This window comes from Pseudocercospora fijiensis (assembly GCF_000340215.1).
Source record: "Pseudocercospora fijiensis CIRAD86 unplaced genomic scaffold MYCFIscaffold_1, whole genome shotgun sequence".
NCBI classification, from domain to species: Eukaryota; Fungi; Ascomycota; class Dothideomycetes; order Mycosphaerellales; family Mycosphaerellaceae; genus Pseudocercospora; species Pseudocercospora fijiensis.
The window spans coordinates 5861675-5875770 of record NW_006921532.1 but is presented as its reverse complement, the minus strand read 5'-3'; the positions used below and the strand labels follow the sequence as shown (position 1 = coordinate 5875770).

The 14096-nt window shown below is 53.7% G+C and overlaps 5 protein-coding genes across 5 annotated transcripts; 3 read left to right on the top strand and 2 right to left on the bottom strand.

The window, feature by feature from the left end:
- Positions 1-111: 111 nt before the first annotated feature.
- MYCFIDRAFT_201574 (uncharacterized protein) lies at positions 112-2007 on the top strand. The gene has a single exon (XM_007923332.1). The coding sequence runs from the start codon at positions 181-183 to the stop codon at positions 1882-1884; it is 1704 nt and encodes a 567-aa protein (XP_007921523.1). The 5' UTR covers positions 112-180; the 3' UTR covers positions 1885-2007.
- Positions 2008-2713: 706 nt separating this feature from the next.
- Positions 2714-4595, bottom strand: MYCFIDRAFT_84964 (uncharacterized protein; the record flags this gene model as incomplete). Its single annotated transcript, XM_007922395.1, has 3 exons — positions 2714-3313; positions 3368-3436; positions 3489-4595. 3 exons carry the CDS (start codon positions 4593-4595, stop codon positions 2714-2716), a joined length of 1776 nt encoding a protein of 591 aa, XP_007920586.1.
- Positions 4596-5819: 1224 nt separating this feature from the next.
- Positions 5820-7526, top strand: MYCFIDRAFT_125779 (uncharacterized protein; the record flags this gene model as incomplete). The annotated part of the gene is made up of 2 exons (XM_007923331.1): positions 5820-5979; positions 6037-7526. The coding sequence occupies 2 exons, from the start codon at positions 5820-5822 to the stop codon at positions 7524-7526; spliced, it is 1650 nt and encodes a 549-aa protein (XP_007921522.1).
- On the top strand, positions 7500-11251 carry MYCFIDRAFT_213318 (uncharacterized protein; the record flags this gene model as incomplete). The annotated part of the gene is made up of 3 exons (XM_007923330.1): positions 7500-8464; positions 8916-10783; positions 11180-11251. The coding sequence occupies exons 1-3, from the start codon at positions 8182-8184 to the stop codon at positions 11249-11251; spliced, it is 2223 nt and encodes a 740-aa protein (XP_007921521.1). The 5' UTR covers positions 7500-8181.
- Positions 11252-11455: 204 nt separating this feature from the next.
- MYCFIDRAFT_125938 (uncharacterized protein) lies at positions 11456-14080 on the bottom strand (the record flags this gene model as incomplete). The annotated part of the gene is made up of 2 exons (XM_007923329.1): positions 11456-11554; positions 11645-14080. 2 exons carry the CDS (start codon positions 14078-14080, stop codon positions 11456-11458), a joined length of 2535 nt encoding a protein of 844 aa, XP_007921520.1.
- Between the last annotated feature and the right edge of the window lie 16 nt (positions 14081-14096).

Sequence of the window (14096 nt, the reverse complement as noted above, 5' to 3'; positions counted from 1 at the left end):
AAGTGTCAGTGTTGCCGAGCTGTTACGCGCAGGGAGTGTGATCTCATCGACGTTTGCCCGCCAGCCAGCCTACAATCATAGCACGCAAACAGCATAATTACGGAGAGACAGATAGCATAGAATAGCTCATGCGAATGATGCGATAGCGGGACTGCTTTTGGACCTTCACTCCCGCCCACCATGGCGTCCATGCCAGCTCGCCAAGCTCAGCGAAGAGCTTCGCGTCCAGAAGCCCAGCCTCAGAGTCCGACCCAGACGCAAAATCAGTCGCCTGTGCGCTCTCGATCTGAAGACTCGCAGACGATATTCGTGCATGACAAGAATGACGAGGAGGAACGAGAAGACCAAGAGCAGACAGACGAGGCATCAGTGCAAGTCCAGGCTGCCACATCGCCCGCCCCGTACAGCCCAGCAGACGACCCATCAGTCAAGAAGTGTTGGATATGCTTTTCAGACGAGACCGAAGACACTCCAGACACATCGCCTTGGCGAGATCCGTGTCCATGTGCTTTGGTCGCGCACGAAGAATGCCTGTTGGACTGGATAGCAGATATGGAGGCACCCAACAAGACAGATCGGAGGGCGGGCATTGCGCCCAGGATTGAGTGTCCGCAGTGCAAATCAGAGATCACGCTTGCAAGACCGCACGATCTTATTGTCGAGGCAGTAAGAGGCTTGGAGAGGGTAGGCGCCAGTTTCATCGTCCCCGCGAGTGGCTCTGCTCTGTTCGCTGCATTACACACTATCGGCATGTCAGTCGGAATACATTCGGTATATGCCGTATTTGGCGCTGAAGACGGCTTTCGGATACTGCGACCACTATTTGTCAACACCATCCGGCCGCCTGTCGAGACATATCTTGGTCGGCCTGGCGAGGCTTCGGAACAAATCCTCCGAGTCTTCCTCGACCACGCCGTACACTGGAGGCTATATCTCGGCTTACCGTTGATCACTCCTCTCTTGGTCCTTTCTCGCACGTCAATCGCAGACAGCATATTACCCGTCTTACCCATAGTCTTCTTCGCTTCGCAAGCACATTCACCAGACGACGCTCTCGACTTTGCTCAATGGCCTCCTTCCGCGAGTTTTGCTTTTGCAGTGCTGCCCTACGTGCGGTCGTTGTACAATGCCTACTACCAGAGAGTATGGGCGGAGAGGGAAAAGAAGTGGCTCAGGGAAATCCAGCCGCGCTCGCAGGAACAGAATGAAGGCAATGAAGGCGCAGAGCAGCCTGCGCCTGAGCAACCAGGCCAAGAGCATGTGTTTGAGATTCAATTAGAGGGTGGACTTTGGGATCAATGGGATGAGGAAGAAGAGCGACTGGTCCAAGAAGCAGCAGACAGAAACCCGCCTGGTAATCCTGTGGAACAGGAGCAGCCAGATCGACTCATACAGCCTCAAGCCGAGCCTCCTCCAGATATCCAGGATAATCGACCACAAGTCCAACAAGCCCAACCACAACCAGCAGCTGCCAACGGACCGCAACAGCAAAATCGAGGAAATGCCAACGTCCGGCCACGGCTGACCTACTCATCTTCTGGGATCGCCCAGACCGTAATCGGAGCTCTTCTCTTCCCTACGATATCTGGTCTCGCTGGCGAAGCCCTGAAGCTTGTATTGCCGAGATCATGGACCGCACCGCCTCCGCAGTTCACGCAGAACGTTTCCGGTCTCACCTTCCGCGGAAAGCCGGCATCGACAGGCTTCTTGCAAGCCAAGTGGGCACGGAGCTTAGTCGGCGGCTGTCTCTTCGTCGTCTGCAAAGATGCGTTGATGCTGTATGTGAGATGGAAAATGGCGCAAATGCACCGACGGAGGCGGGTCGTAGATGTGGATAGGAAGAAGTTGGAGGCTGAGAAGGCCAAGGGCAACGCGAGGACTTGATTGATGAGAGGAAATGTTTGAAAATTTCAGAATGCTCTTTTAAGCGTGCATTGAGACGAGGCGTGAAGGATAGTTAGTGGTCAGTCGATTTTTAGCATCACACTGCTTACAGAATTCAATGCCCTCGATCTCAGGGTATGAGCCTAATGCTCTGCTCTGCTCTGCTCTGCTCTGCTCTGCTCTGCTCTGCTCTGCTCTGCTCTACCACCCGTTGATCAACCAACACCGCTCACGAAAGCCAGAGAATTGCGGAGTAGTTCGAAGAAGACACGTTATATAATTTTCTGCAACTGACAGGGATTAGGATAATTCGAAGAGGTTGAGATGTTGAGGAGCGTCTTTCCAACGAACAGCGAGCGATGCGCACCTGATTACTCTACACGTCAATAAAGCTCTGAGATCGAGATGGATCCTCCTGTAAGTATGTATTGAGGTGTGTCGTTATCGATGAGTGAGTGTACGAGGGAATTGACCCAGTAAGTACATGTATGTCCCGGATTACTGGCTGATGAGAGTTTTACTTGTGATGTACTGTTACCAGCAGTCTCAGAGGAGATGGACTGGATTGTCGATTTGCTTGTCGTGATGCAGCTCGTAGAGTAACTTGATGTGACCCGTCTAGTTCATTCAGCACTGCAGAAACTTTTTTGAATAATCACAATATCTCTTGGCTGGCCAGCATATATATATACATTACATACATACACACGACCACAGATAGATCCTTTCAGGAGGAAAAAAGACAGCCAGGTCCCATGCTATATGTATGTAATCAATATCCACAAGAAGACACATCCCTCGCCATCCCATCTCATAGAAGATCTGATCTCTAAACAAGAATAAACATAGCCATACCGCAGATAGCAAGAGCAAGAGCAGAGAAAGAGTTCATGCTCGCAGCGCCAGTGTAAGCCTCTGGGCCAGATGGGCTGTTCCACGAGCCAGTTCCAGAAGGTGAAGCGGCGCCGGAACCAGTGGAGTTCCCGTAGCCGTATGGCATGCTTGCGGATGGCATTGGCTTGGCCCAGGATGCGGAAGAGCTGGCGACTGGGACTGGTTGAACGTAGGCGGTGCTGGCAGTGACGGCGGTGGAGGATGAGCTCCAGCCCTGCTCTCCACCGTACGCTGGAGCGGACTTGGATGGTTGGGCGGGGCTGACTGGGGATGAGCCGGCTGGGGCGCTGTATGTTGGGGCAGAGCCATATGGAGCAGCCCAAGTGGCGGTCTTGGTCTCGATGCACTGCGAGCATGGGATGGTTTGGTAGACGGTGCTGTAGATGGTCTTCACGCTCTTGGTGTTTGGCTGCTCAGGGCTGTATGGCGAGCTGGCTGGAGCAGTGTATGCTGGAGCAGACTCGACAGGAGCGCTGTAGGATGGAGCCCACGCAGCTGGAGTAGAGGCAGAGGCTGAGGCCGACCAGCTTGGGTACTGCGTATTCGTGAGTGGTTGGTCTTTTTTCGTGAACATTGATTTGACGCCTACCTCAGGTGCTTTTGGAGTCTCTGGGGACTTTGGAGCCTCCCATGAAGAGCTGGCAGCTGGTGCGGAGTACTGCCCAAGATCAGGATAATACTCAAGACAAAATTTGCTGATTTTGGCTTACCTCTGGAGCCTTGGGTGCCTCAGAAACCGGGCTTTTTGGTGCCTCGCTTGGCTTGGTGTATGCTGGAGCGGACCAGCTCGCGGAAGACTCCTTTGCTGGGTAGGTCTCCTCTGCTGGGTAGGTCTCCTTTGCTGGGTAAGTCTCCTCGGCTGGCGAGCTCTCGCTTGGCTTGCTGTACGCTGGAGCAGACCAGCTAGAAGAAGACTCCTTTGCTAGGTAGGTCTCCTTCGCTGGGTAGGTCTCCTTTGCTGGGTAAGTCTCCTCGGCTAGCGAGCTCTCGCTTGGCTTGCTGTACGCTGGAGCAGACCAGCTGGAAGAAGACTCCTTTGCTGGGTAGGTCTCCTTCGCTGGGTAGGTCTCCTTTGCTGGGTAGGTCTCCTTTGCTGGGTAAGTCTCCTCGGCTGGCGAGCTCTCGCTTGGCTTGCTGTACGCTGGAGCAGACCAGCTGGAAGAAGACTCCTTTGCTGGGTAGGTCTCCTTTGCTGGGTAGGTCTCCTCGGCTGGCGAGCTCTCGCTTGGCTTGCTGTACGCTGGAGCAGACCAGCTAGAAGAAGACTCCTTCGCTGGGTAGGTCTCCTTTGCTGGCCAAGTCTCGCTTGGCTTGCCATGACCAGCGGGATAGGTCTCCTCAGCCGGCTTGGTGTAGAAGGGAGGGCGGCCGGTCGAGATGCTCACAGAGTGACCGTTGGGGTAAGTGACGAAGCTTGGGGTTGGCACCGAGTGCTCACGCTCAGTGTGGCTGTATTTCGGTCCCCAGCCAAAGCTGGAAGGAATGCTGGTCCACGTCGTGGTCTCGTTGGCAAGGAGAGCACCGAAGGAGATGGTTGTGCTGGTGATGTGGCTGTAAGAAGCGCTTGGGATGGGCTTGTTCTCCTCTTCAGTGCAGGTGGTCTCCTTTGGTGCCTCGGCGCCCTCCGACTTCGAGCCGTATTGCGGGGCATAGGCTGGCACTGAAGGCCTAGCAGCTTCGGTGGTGGTCTTGCTCGTAGTGTATGCCGGGGCAGGTGCTTCGTAAGCTGCTGGAGCAGCACCGTATGCCGCAGGCTCAGCCGCGTAGGTGGCTCCGATCGCCGCAGCGAGGACTGCAATGTTGCGGAACGAAGGCATGATGAGTGATTAAAGAATACAAATTTGGGGAGAGAGTGAACGGTCGGGTTTGACGTGTAATGAATGTGATGGCACGTAGGCCGAAAGAATGAATGCAAGCAGATGTTGCGAAAGAAGAGTCAGGTGCTGATGATGCTAAGAGGGAAGAGAAGAAGTGCAGACGCAGAAGATATGCATCCCTTTACTTACATAGCGGCCTGCCGTCGTACTGCGCGCGGCTCCAGGTGAATGCCAACGCGCGCTGTTTAGCTTGACGTCGTTGTGGATGCTCCCAATCTCCATTACTTGCTTGAGTTGGAGCAGCGTCGAAATCTCACGTGGCAGCAGCCAGGCATAGACCGCGGCCGGGGTTTCCAGCGGGCAGGATTGGAGGATGGAGAGCGTGTGGCGTCTGAAGACTCTTTTAACCATGGTCGACGTCGCCCGCGATAGCACATCAAGTAGCTGCCTCTCAGCCTCCTATGCCAAATTAGCAGGAGTAGCGAAGCACAGACATCATTTCCGAGCGGCGGCCACGATGCCGTAGTTACCGGCAGCAGGAGGCTGCATCTCAGCATCATTCTCTCCTCCTGTCTTGCAGTATGAGTCGTCTTGTCCAAGAAGTGGCCGAGTGCTGTCTAGTCGTCTCGAGTATCTTGGCTGGAGGCATGAGAGACGGTGGTGGCAGAGCCCGGTGATGATGATCGTGAAGCGGTGTTATTCAGGAGCCAAAGAAACAGCGGTGCCGAAGATCTTCATATACGGCTGCGGGGCGCGCCGCGCGGGAGGCGGGTTATTCTAAAGTTGAGATTGGCACGGAAGCACGCTCCACCACGAATTCCCTTTCTCCAAACAACTTCTCACTCCGCCAATCCACCTCTGGTTCAACGTGTTCTCCCATCATGCCCAACTCCATGTTGATACAGTGGAAAGAGCTCTTGGTCGGCTCTGCGAAGAGTCGCCATGATTTGGCCGTCACCATGTAACGTCGTAGCAGGATTCAGATGTGAGCACGCCATGCCCGACTATGCCTGATTTGAGAAAAGATGACCATCGAAAACTCCGCGTGTGGTACCAATCGCCTGCTGGGAAAAAAATGTTTAGAAGAAAACCTCTCAAATGAGAGAGATACATGAAAGTCGCAACCTCGACAACCGCTGATGATTCTAGGTCTTGCTACGGATCTAGATCTCCAGCAGGAAGAAATACAATACACATGGAGACTTCACTGTAAACTATCCGGAAATGGGTCAAGCAGACATCGAAAGTGTGAACGAAGGGGCCGTAGACGACCAGCGGAATCCCTACAGCGACAAAACACGAGATGACATACCACCAGAATCTCCAACAACCCCAACACTGGCTCGAAAGCTCTCCGCACGACAAGTCCAAATGATAGCAATCGGTAGATCCACACCCACTTCCCCAAATCCCTCCATCATTCCCACTGACGCCGAAGCAGGAGGAACCATAGGAACCGGCCTCTTCCTCGGAACCGGGACTTCCCTCGCAAAAGGCGGACCGGCATCAATGCTCATAGCCTATGCAATCGTAGGCGCCATCGTCTACATGACCATGCTCGCACTCGGAGAAATGGCAGCATTCATCCCCATCGCCGGCTCATTCTGTACCTTTGCCGGAAGATTCGTCGACGATGCGTTCGGCTTTGCGCTCACGTGGAATTACTGGTTTAATGACGCCGTCTCGACGGCTTCGGATGTCATTGCAGCGCAATTGCTGTTGCAGTATTGGACTGATAAGTTTCCGGGGTGGGGCATAAGTTTGATACTCCTGGTGGTGATAATTGGGTTGAATATTGTGACGGTGAGGGTATATGGTGAGATTGAATACTGCCTTTCGTTCCTTAAGGTGGTGACGATTGTCATTTTCATCATCCTCGGTATCGCGGTGAATTGTGGCGGGAATACACAACATGAATACATCGGCACGCGATACTGGTACCAAGGCGACGCACCTTTCGTGAATGGAATCGGAGGCTTCGCGTCGGTGTTCGTGACCGCGGCGTTCGCGTATGGTGGGACAGAGAGCATCGCAATCACAGCTGGAGAGACGAAGAATCCTGCGAAAAACCTCCCGCGCGTGGTCCGCAATGTTTTTTGGAGAATTTTGATCTTCTATATTTTGGCCATCCTCATCATCGGACTCAACGTGCCATATGACTATCCTGGTCTGGCGAACAGAGATAGTCATGTCTCGCCATTCACCCTCGTGTTCCAGACGGCAGGAAGCACGATTGCCGGGTCTTTCATTAACGCTGTGGTTATGACGAGTGTCATTTCTGCTGGCAATCATGCGTTGTACGCCGGTTCGCGGCTCATGTACGCGCTTGCTGTCAATGGCCACGCACCTCGATTCCTCGGAAAGCTCAACCGGAACCAAGTCCCGTGGGTGGCAGTTTTAAGCACATCAGTCATCAGCGGCTTATGTTTCGGGGCATCGTACATCGGCGCCGGTCAGCTCTGGACCTGGTTGCAGAATATCGTCGGTGTTTCGAACCAGCTGTCGTGGATCGCTATCAACTTCGCATCTCTCCGCTTCCGATCTGGCCTTCGCAAACAAGGATTAGACCATCTTCTGCCTTTCAAGAATTGGACATATCCATATGGCCCCCTCGCTGCGGTATTTTTGAACGGCTTCCTCGTGCTTGTGCAGGGTTGGAGTTGTTTTTCTCCGCACTTCAAGGCGGTCGACTTCGTGAGCTATTATATTGAGTTGCCGGTCATGTTGGTCATGTTCGTGGGGTGGAAGGTATGGCATAGAACGAGATTCGTCAGAGCAGCGGAGATGGATTTGGTTACAGACCGATTCGACACTGGACTGCTGCCAGAGGAGCGGTCGAAAGTTTTGGCAGATGCAAAGTTCGTGCCTTGGCGCAAGGGAGAGGGTTGGAAGGCGAGGATCAGACGCATTGGGCAATGGTTGTTTTTCTGATGATATATAGCGTGAGTGAAGTCAAGGCTGCAAGGGGCCACACCGAGCAAGAGATGCATATCGCTGCTCCGTGTGGCCGTTGTGCGATCGTACAAACAGCCAATGGCCGGCAGCTGAATACGGCCACGGCAGGCTGCAAAGCAACGCAGCTGGCAGTGCCCACTAAATACGTTGAAGCTCGCATGCCGCGGATTGCGCAAGTTCTTCTTATTCCAACCTCACCTTGTTCTCAAGTAGTAAGTAAGTATTACCTGCGCTGCTCTCCATTCACTTCTGGATGATACTGCTATCTATGCCGTTTTCTCCATGTCGTTCCGTGCGGATTTCGCGTCAGCCGTGACCAGGCGCCCTGTGCCGTCGGCAGGCAGCAATTGGGAGGCTGAGCTGGGAGTATAAAGTCTACTACTCTCCGCCTGAAAGCCTGACGTCTCTTCTCCCCTTTCCCTCGTCTTTCGAGCCTCGCCGTCTCGAATGCTACAGCGTGTGATTGATGAGACAGGAGGAGGGATAGTAAAGACCAGTACCAAGACCAAGACCATCGGAGCTTTGGAACGTCAGCCGCCGACACGCGCACAGCGTCCTCGTCATTTGCGAGGAAAGTCGCAGTGCTGCCACCTTTCGGGAAAGTCTTCCGCCAGCAGACCGCTCGGGCAACATGTCGCCTCCGACAGTGATCCTTTCGCCTCCCCGAAGTCGTCCCCATGGCGAATGGCGAATTCGCCGCGTGGACAGCCGCGTTTGCATATGTGGCGCCGTCGCTTCGGTAGCACCAGAACGGCTGCAAAGTCCACTTGGCGACCACGAGGTGCAAGCTTCGAAGCGACGCAGTGCTATCGCTCAGAATGGAACGGTCCAGGGTCTCCGGGCAGCAGTTCAACGACAGCATGGGCATGAGAAGCTGATGCAGACTTTGTTTGCGACGGGCGTGCGCCGTGCAGGTACATGTACACGAACAAGCTGCATCATGCATGAGACCAAGACTCCGACCTCACTTGGCGTCCGCTTGGCATCTACGCAATCTCGAAGTCGGAAGCACGAAGCGAGACGCGACTGCCGTGCCAGACAGGCTCCTCCAAACAACGTCAGGCGCGCTTCTTTGAGAGGCAGGAGCTCTGGGCGCGGCGGCGCGCTTGGTGCTTGGCATGGCAGAGCAACACCTCCGCCTGTCACTGGTCCGTCACCGTCACTTTAGTCCGCCCAGCTGCATGACATGCTCGCGTGGCCCGGCCAGAATATCTGTATCTGCGTGCGTGCGTGCGACCTCGAGCTCTGGCATCCATCGACTGTGCCTGCATCGCATCGCATCGCATCGCATCGCCATCGCATCGCATCGCCATCCTCCACTCCACTCCTTGACCTTCATCATGCTCATGCTGCACTCCTAACCAGCAGCACTGCCCTCGAGAAATGAGAACATGCGCTGGGCCAATTGCCTCCACTGTCTACGAGCCGCAATAAAACCCGCGTTGGTCGGCCTCGCCCTACTTGGCGCCCTTCTTGTGGCCCATCAATGCCTCTTGCCCGCAATCGCCTTCGTTTTCCCCTCCTTGGATCCCGTCATCTTTGATCTGGGACTTTTCGGCGCATATCCTCTTACCCACTATGCTTCATTCAATCTTGCCGCGCCCCAGCCGAGACAAATCCTATGGCACGACAAATGCGACGCCGGCAACATTCTTCTCACGCCAAATGGCCCCGCCGTGACTCGCCCAGGCCCTATGATACTCGACTCCAAAGGCGGACTGGTCTGGACATCGGATGACTTTGGTGCCACCGCAAATTTGAAGGTCCAGCGCTTTCAAGGCGAGCACTTTCTGACCCTATGGTCCGGGCAGAAGGCAGCGACCTCTGGCAAGGGCGTTTACTTCATGCTCGATTCCACATACCAGGTGGTGCGCATGATATCCGCCGTCGGCGACGCGCTCTTTGGAGATCTGCACGAGTTTAAGATCACCCCGGAAGGCACCGCTCTGCTGACCGTCTACAATGCCACGAATGCCGACCTCCGCGACATGGGCATGGGTCGACCGGAGAAAGGATGGGTGGTCGACAATTTATTTCAGGAAATTGACATCGAAACTGGAGAACTTCTCTTCGAATGGAGCGCGCTCGATCACTTCGACCCTGTGGAAACACACATGACCAATCCGTTTGGCGGGTATTGGGAGAGCATTCCTTTTGATTTCTATCACCTCAACAGCGTGGACAAAGACTCACAAGGCAACTACATCATCTCATCGCGCCACTTCCATCACATCCTCTCCGTCAGTCCTACCGGTGAGATATTGTGGATCTTGGGTGGCGATGAGAACCAATTCCACGATCTGTCTGATGGCCAAGCCACGAATTTCAAGTGGCAGCACGATGTTCGCTGGATCAACGAGGACGAAGGTGTCTTGACCCTGTTTGACAACAGCAAAGCTGGTCCTCTGCATATCGATGCAACGGAAAGTCGAGCCTTGGTAATTCAAATCGATGTTGAAAACAAGACGGCGAGGCTACTTCAGTCTATGACATCCGCTCAAGGAATCTTATCTAGTTCGCAAGGCTCAGTCCAGTATCTGGGCGAATTTGAGCAGTTCTTTGTGGGCTGGGGATCTGCGGCTGCTTATTCCGAGTACACTCCCCATGGAGATCTGTTGTGTGAAACTCATCTGGGCGCTTCCTGGTACTTCTGGTTAGAGAAAATGAAGTCCTATCGCACGACAAAAGTCTTCAATTGGCATGGAATGCCTAGGGAGCCTCCAAAGACCAAGATCGAGGATGACGTTCTATATGTTAGTTGGAACGGCGCAACCGAGGTGGCTTTCTGGGCACTGGAGGCAACATTTGACATGGAAGAAGTCAAACCGGAGGACCTCAGGAGCAAAGACGAGAACTCTTCAATCGCGGAAACGAAAACGCAGGAAACGGACTTCGAAAGCATTGATGTAGTGCCGAAGACCGGGTTTGAAGCCTCTTTCGACCTTTCCCAATCGTCTTCAGATAGACCCTTCACGAAGTTGAGGGTCGCTGCTCTGAACTCCGCTCACGAAGTCCTTCGCTATTCTGAGCCGTGCGATCCTCAAGACCATTCGACTAGCTCATCGTATTTTATGATCGTGTTCAAACTCTTCCTGGTCGTTGGATTCCTGGGTGGTGCTCGCTTAGCACTCAAGCACTTCCGATCTTCTGGACAAATTCGCAGTCCAGGAGCCGCATCAACGCAATTTTGGCCTGACTGGAGAGACCCTTCTTCGTACGGATACAGGCGAGCAGTAAGAACGACATCGGGAATGTATGAGTGGATACATATGAAGTGGAGCAGTGCCAATAGCAGGCCGACTTGAGGGAAGTATCAAATCCGCCAGTATCAGCAAAAATCTTGTACGTCAGTGCTTGCGAAAAGCCTCGACCATGCCTGCATTACAGTACGGTGCAGAAAGGCCACGGGCGGCAAATGCCGGATCATCAGTGTGCCAAGACTGGAGATGAAAATCATGGCTTCACTGGTTGGCCGTCACTCGCCCGATAAGGAGGACCATTTACTCCTTCCGAGAGTGCCGCCTCAAGGGAACGATGATCATGCAGAGGAAGAGATCAGTCAGCTCACATCAAAGGCTTGGCGATGCAGTAGGTGATGAAAAGAATAGATCCTGTATATGGTTGTATAGAGGTCAGACAGCACGACATCAGATCACAGTGGACAGACATTTGTACAGCGACAGGAGCTACAGACACGATGATAGAAATCAACATCAGAAATGAAACAACAGCAATGTCAACAGCCTTTATTGATCTTATCCTATCGATCTGCGGCATTTCTCAAGGCGAATCTGTATTCAAAGCTCCATGTGGCGGATACTCATCTTCGCTATAATGGCGAAAAATCTGAACACGCAAAAAGTTAGAATAAGCAAGCAGAGAAGTATAGGTAACGACTCTTCTTATTAACTTACCTCACGCCTCATCAAACTCCTCGGCGCCCTCCTCCCCGTAAAAAGTTCGAATTGCGCAAACGCCTGTTCAGGCAACATATCCAAACCATCCTAATCGATCCCCAAATATCAGTAAAGAAAAAAAAACCACCAACACCACCCAACCCAAATCAAATCCATGAAATTTTTAAAAGAACTTACCATAGAAATCCACCCCTTGGAAGCATACCCCAACATCTGCCTCACCAACGGCGTCAAAATCGGCATATACGCCAACTCCACCACCACTCCCCCCGTCCGACTCCCCAACCAATCCTTGGGCAAAACGAAATTCGTCGGAGTCCCCTCGATCGTCTGCGTCGGTACACAACTGACAATCATCGTCGGAAGACGAGAACCTTTCGGCCATTCGGCGTGGAAAGATTCCAAAGCTTCCACACTCGTCGTCGCCGTCGCGGGCGGGTCCAGTTCCGGGATGTTCCCGTTTTGGATCATGGAGTTGTAGTGCGACGCGAGGGTTTCGGCGTGGGTGCGCGTGCGGTTGACGACGAAGACGGTTTGCACGCCGAGGGAAATCATGGCGTAGATGGCGGCGCGCGCCATGCCTCCGGCGCCGCAGACGAGGCCTGTGGTGTGCGGGCGGACGGTGTTGGCGGGGGAGAGGCCGCGGCGGATGCAGGCGCGGATGCCGATCCAGTCGGTGTTGTCGCCGTACAGGGCTTTTACGGGACCGGTGAGGTTTCTGGAGTGGAAGATTCCGGTTTCGCTGGCGCCGGTGTGGAGGGCGTGGATTACGGAGTCGTCGCGGAGGGGGATGACGGTGTTGAGGGCTCCGATGGCTTTGGCGTGGGGACTGAGGATGTCCATCATGGGGATGGTGCGGGTTTTGAAGGGTTGGACGACTGCGGCGCCTCCGAAGTCGTGGTCTTGCACGAGGGTGACGAAGTTGTCGAGAGTGGAAGCAGAATGCGTGCGGTATGAATGCAGCATTCCGCAGGCTTCATAGGCGGCGTTGTGCATTGCGGGAGAAAGTGAGAAGCTGACGTTCGCGCCGTAGATGAAGAATTGCATGGGTTCGTGGATGAAGCATGAGAAGAGGGCCTGATTGCGCTCTCTCGCCGTCACAAGTCGGCATTCATCAGCCGCGTTCGTGTTTGCGGCCGTGTGAGATGCAGTTGGTGAGCTTGCGGGAGCGACTGGCGTCAGAATGTTATTGAAGCACATTGATGTCCTTCCATGCCGACCGGTGCAATAAGCTATGAGTCGTGGTCCTGATCCATTATGAAGAGTCTGCACACGTTGCTGAAATGCCTGTATGGCGAAGCTGTCTGCGAGTGTGCCATTGGGCATTGTGATCTTAACGAGCTCGCAGCCGAGCTCATGTGCTCGATGGTATATATCGAGACATTGCTGTCCGGACCAGCCATCTGGAATACGCTCAGTCGCTGCGTACTCGCCGATTATCTTGGTTCGTCCTCGACTTGTCAAGAGGGACTGAAGCTGTGCGTCGGTCAGAGTCAAATCGACTGTGCAGTATTCTGGACCAAGTCTTAGGCAGTATTCTAATAGCTCTTCGCGACTGAATTGCTTCTGGCGGTCTTCTCGCCCGTCCTTCCCGACAGTAATGATGATGGGTAAAATGGTAGATCGCCGTAGGATTGCAAATGCTTCGTTCACCAGGTTGAAGCAGCTATGCTTTCCCAGCTTCCACATGCCACCTTGTCTCGGGCTAGTACTGACATCCAGCTGGATACCGTCAACGCCGATTTGCGCCTCGTCGAGATCGACTGAATGAGACACAACGTCGTCTGCTGCAAGCCTCACAGCTGAAGTGAATTCCAGCTTGTCAACACTCATTTTTGAGAGCGGATACGCCGACTGATGAGACCTTCCACGGTCATGATCCCCGATGATATTGCGAAGCAACTTCAGAAAGTCGTGCTCGGTACGCTTCAGGGTCAAAAAAGGGCCGTTCGCAGTCCTCGCAGATACCAACCTCGAGGCATCGTCTGCTGACGGTGCCTTGTCGATGCTTTCCGAGACATTAAAGAATTCGTAGTTGGAACAATCTCGTAGAAGTGGTTCAGAAGCTCGAATGAGATCTTGTATTCGGTCCTCGGCCCAGACTTTAATATAGTGCTGAATGCCAGGGACATCGCGAGTCACATAGATGACAGGATGTGTTTGCGCGTACTCCGCGATGATTCTGGCACCATCACTCTCCAGGTCCGCAAAGCTGCACACAATCACACATCCTGTACTGTTCGACTCCAGTAGTTTGTGAAGCACTTCGGTCTGCTTTTGATGATACTCTGCTGTGCCTTGGAGCTTTCGGTAGGCGGTCCTCGTTGAGCCAGTTGCTTCTGTAAATGCTCGATCGGACTCAATCATTCGTCGACTGTATGCACTTGCTGCAAGAAAGCCGAGAGAGCTTTTCCCTGTGCCTCGAATGCCGATCAATACCATCGAGGCATCGGAGCCAAATGCCACCTTCCTGGGTCTAGATTCCCCGACTCCGATCTTTGAGAAGCCGTTCGGCGGCGTTGGGGTTGCACCTGACTCTCGTGACCTTGCAATTTGCTGAAGAACTTCGTTCGAGTTAGGGCGTGGTGTTGCGATGTGTTCGATGCCATGCATGTCTTGGAATGAGCGC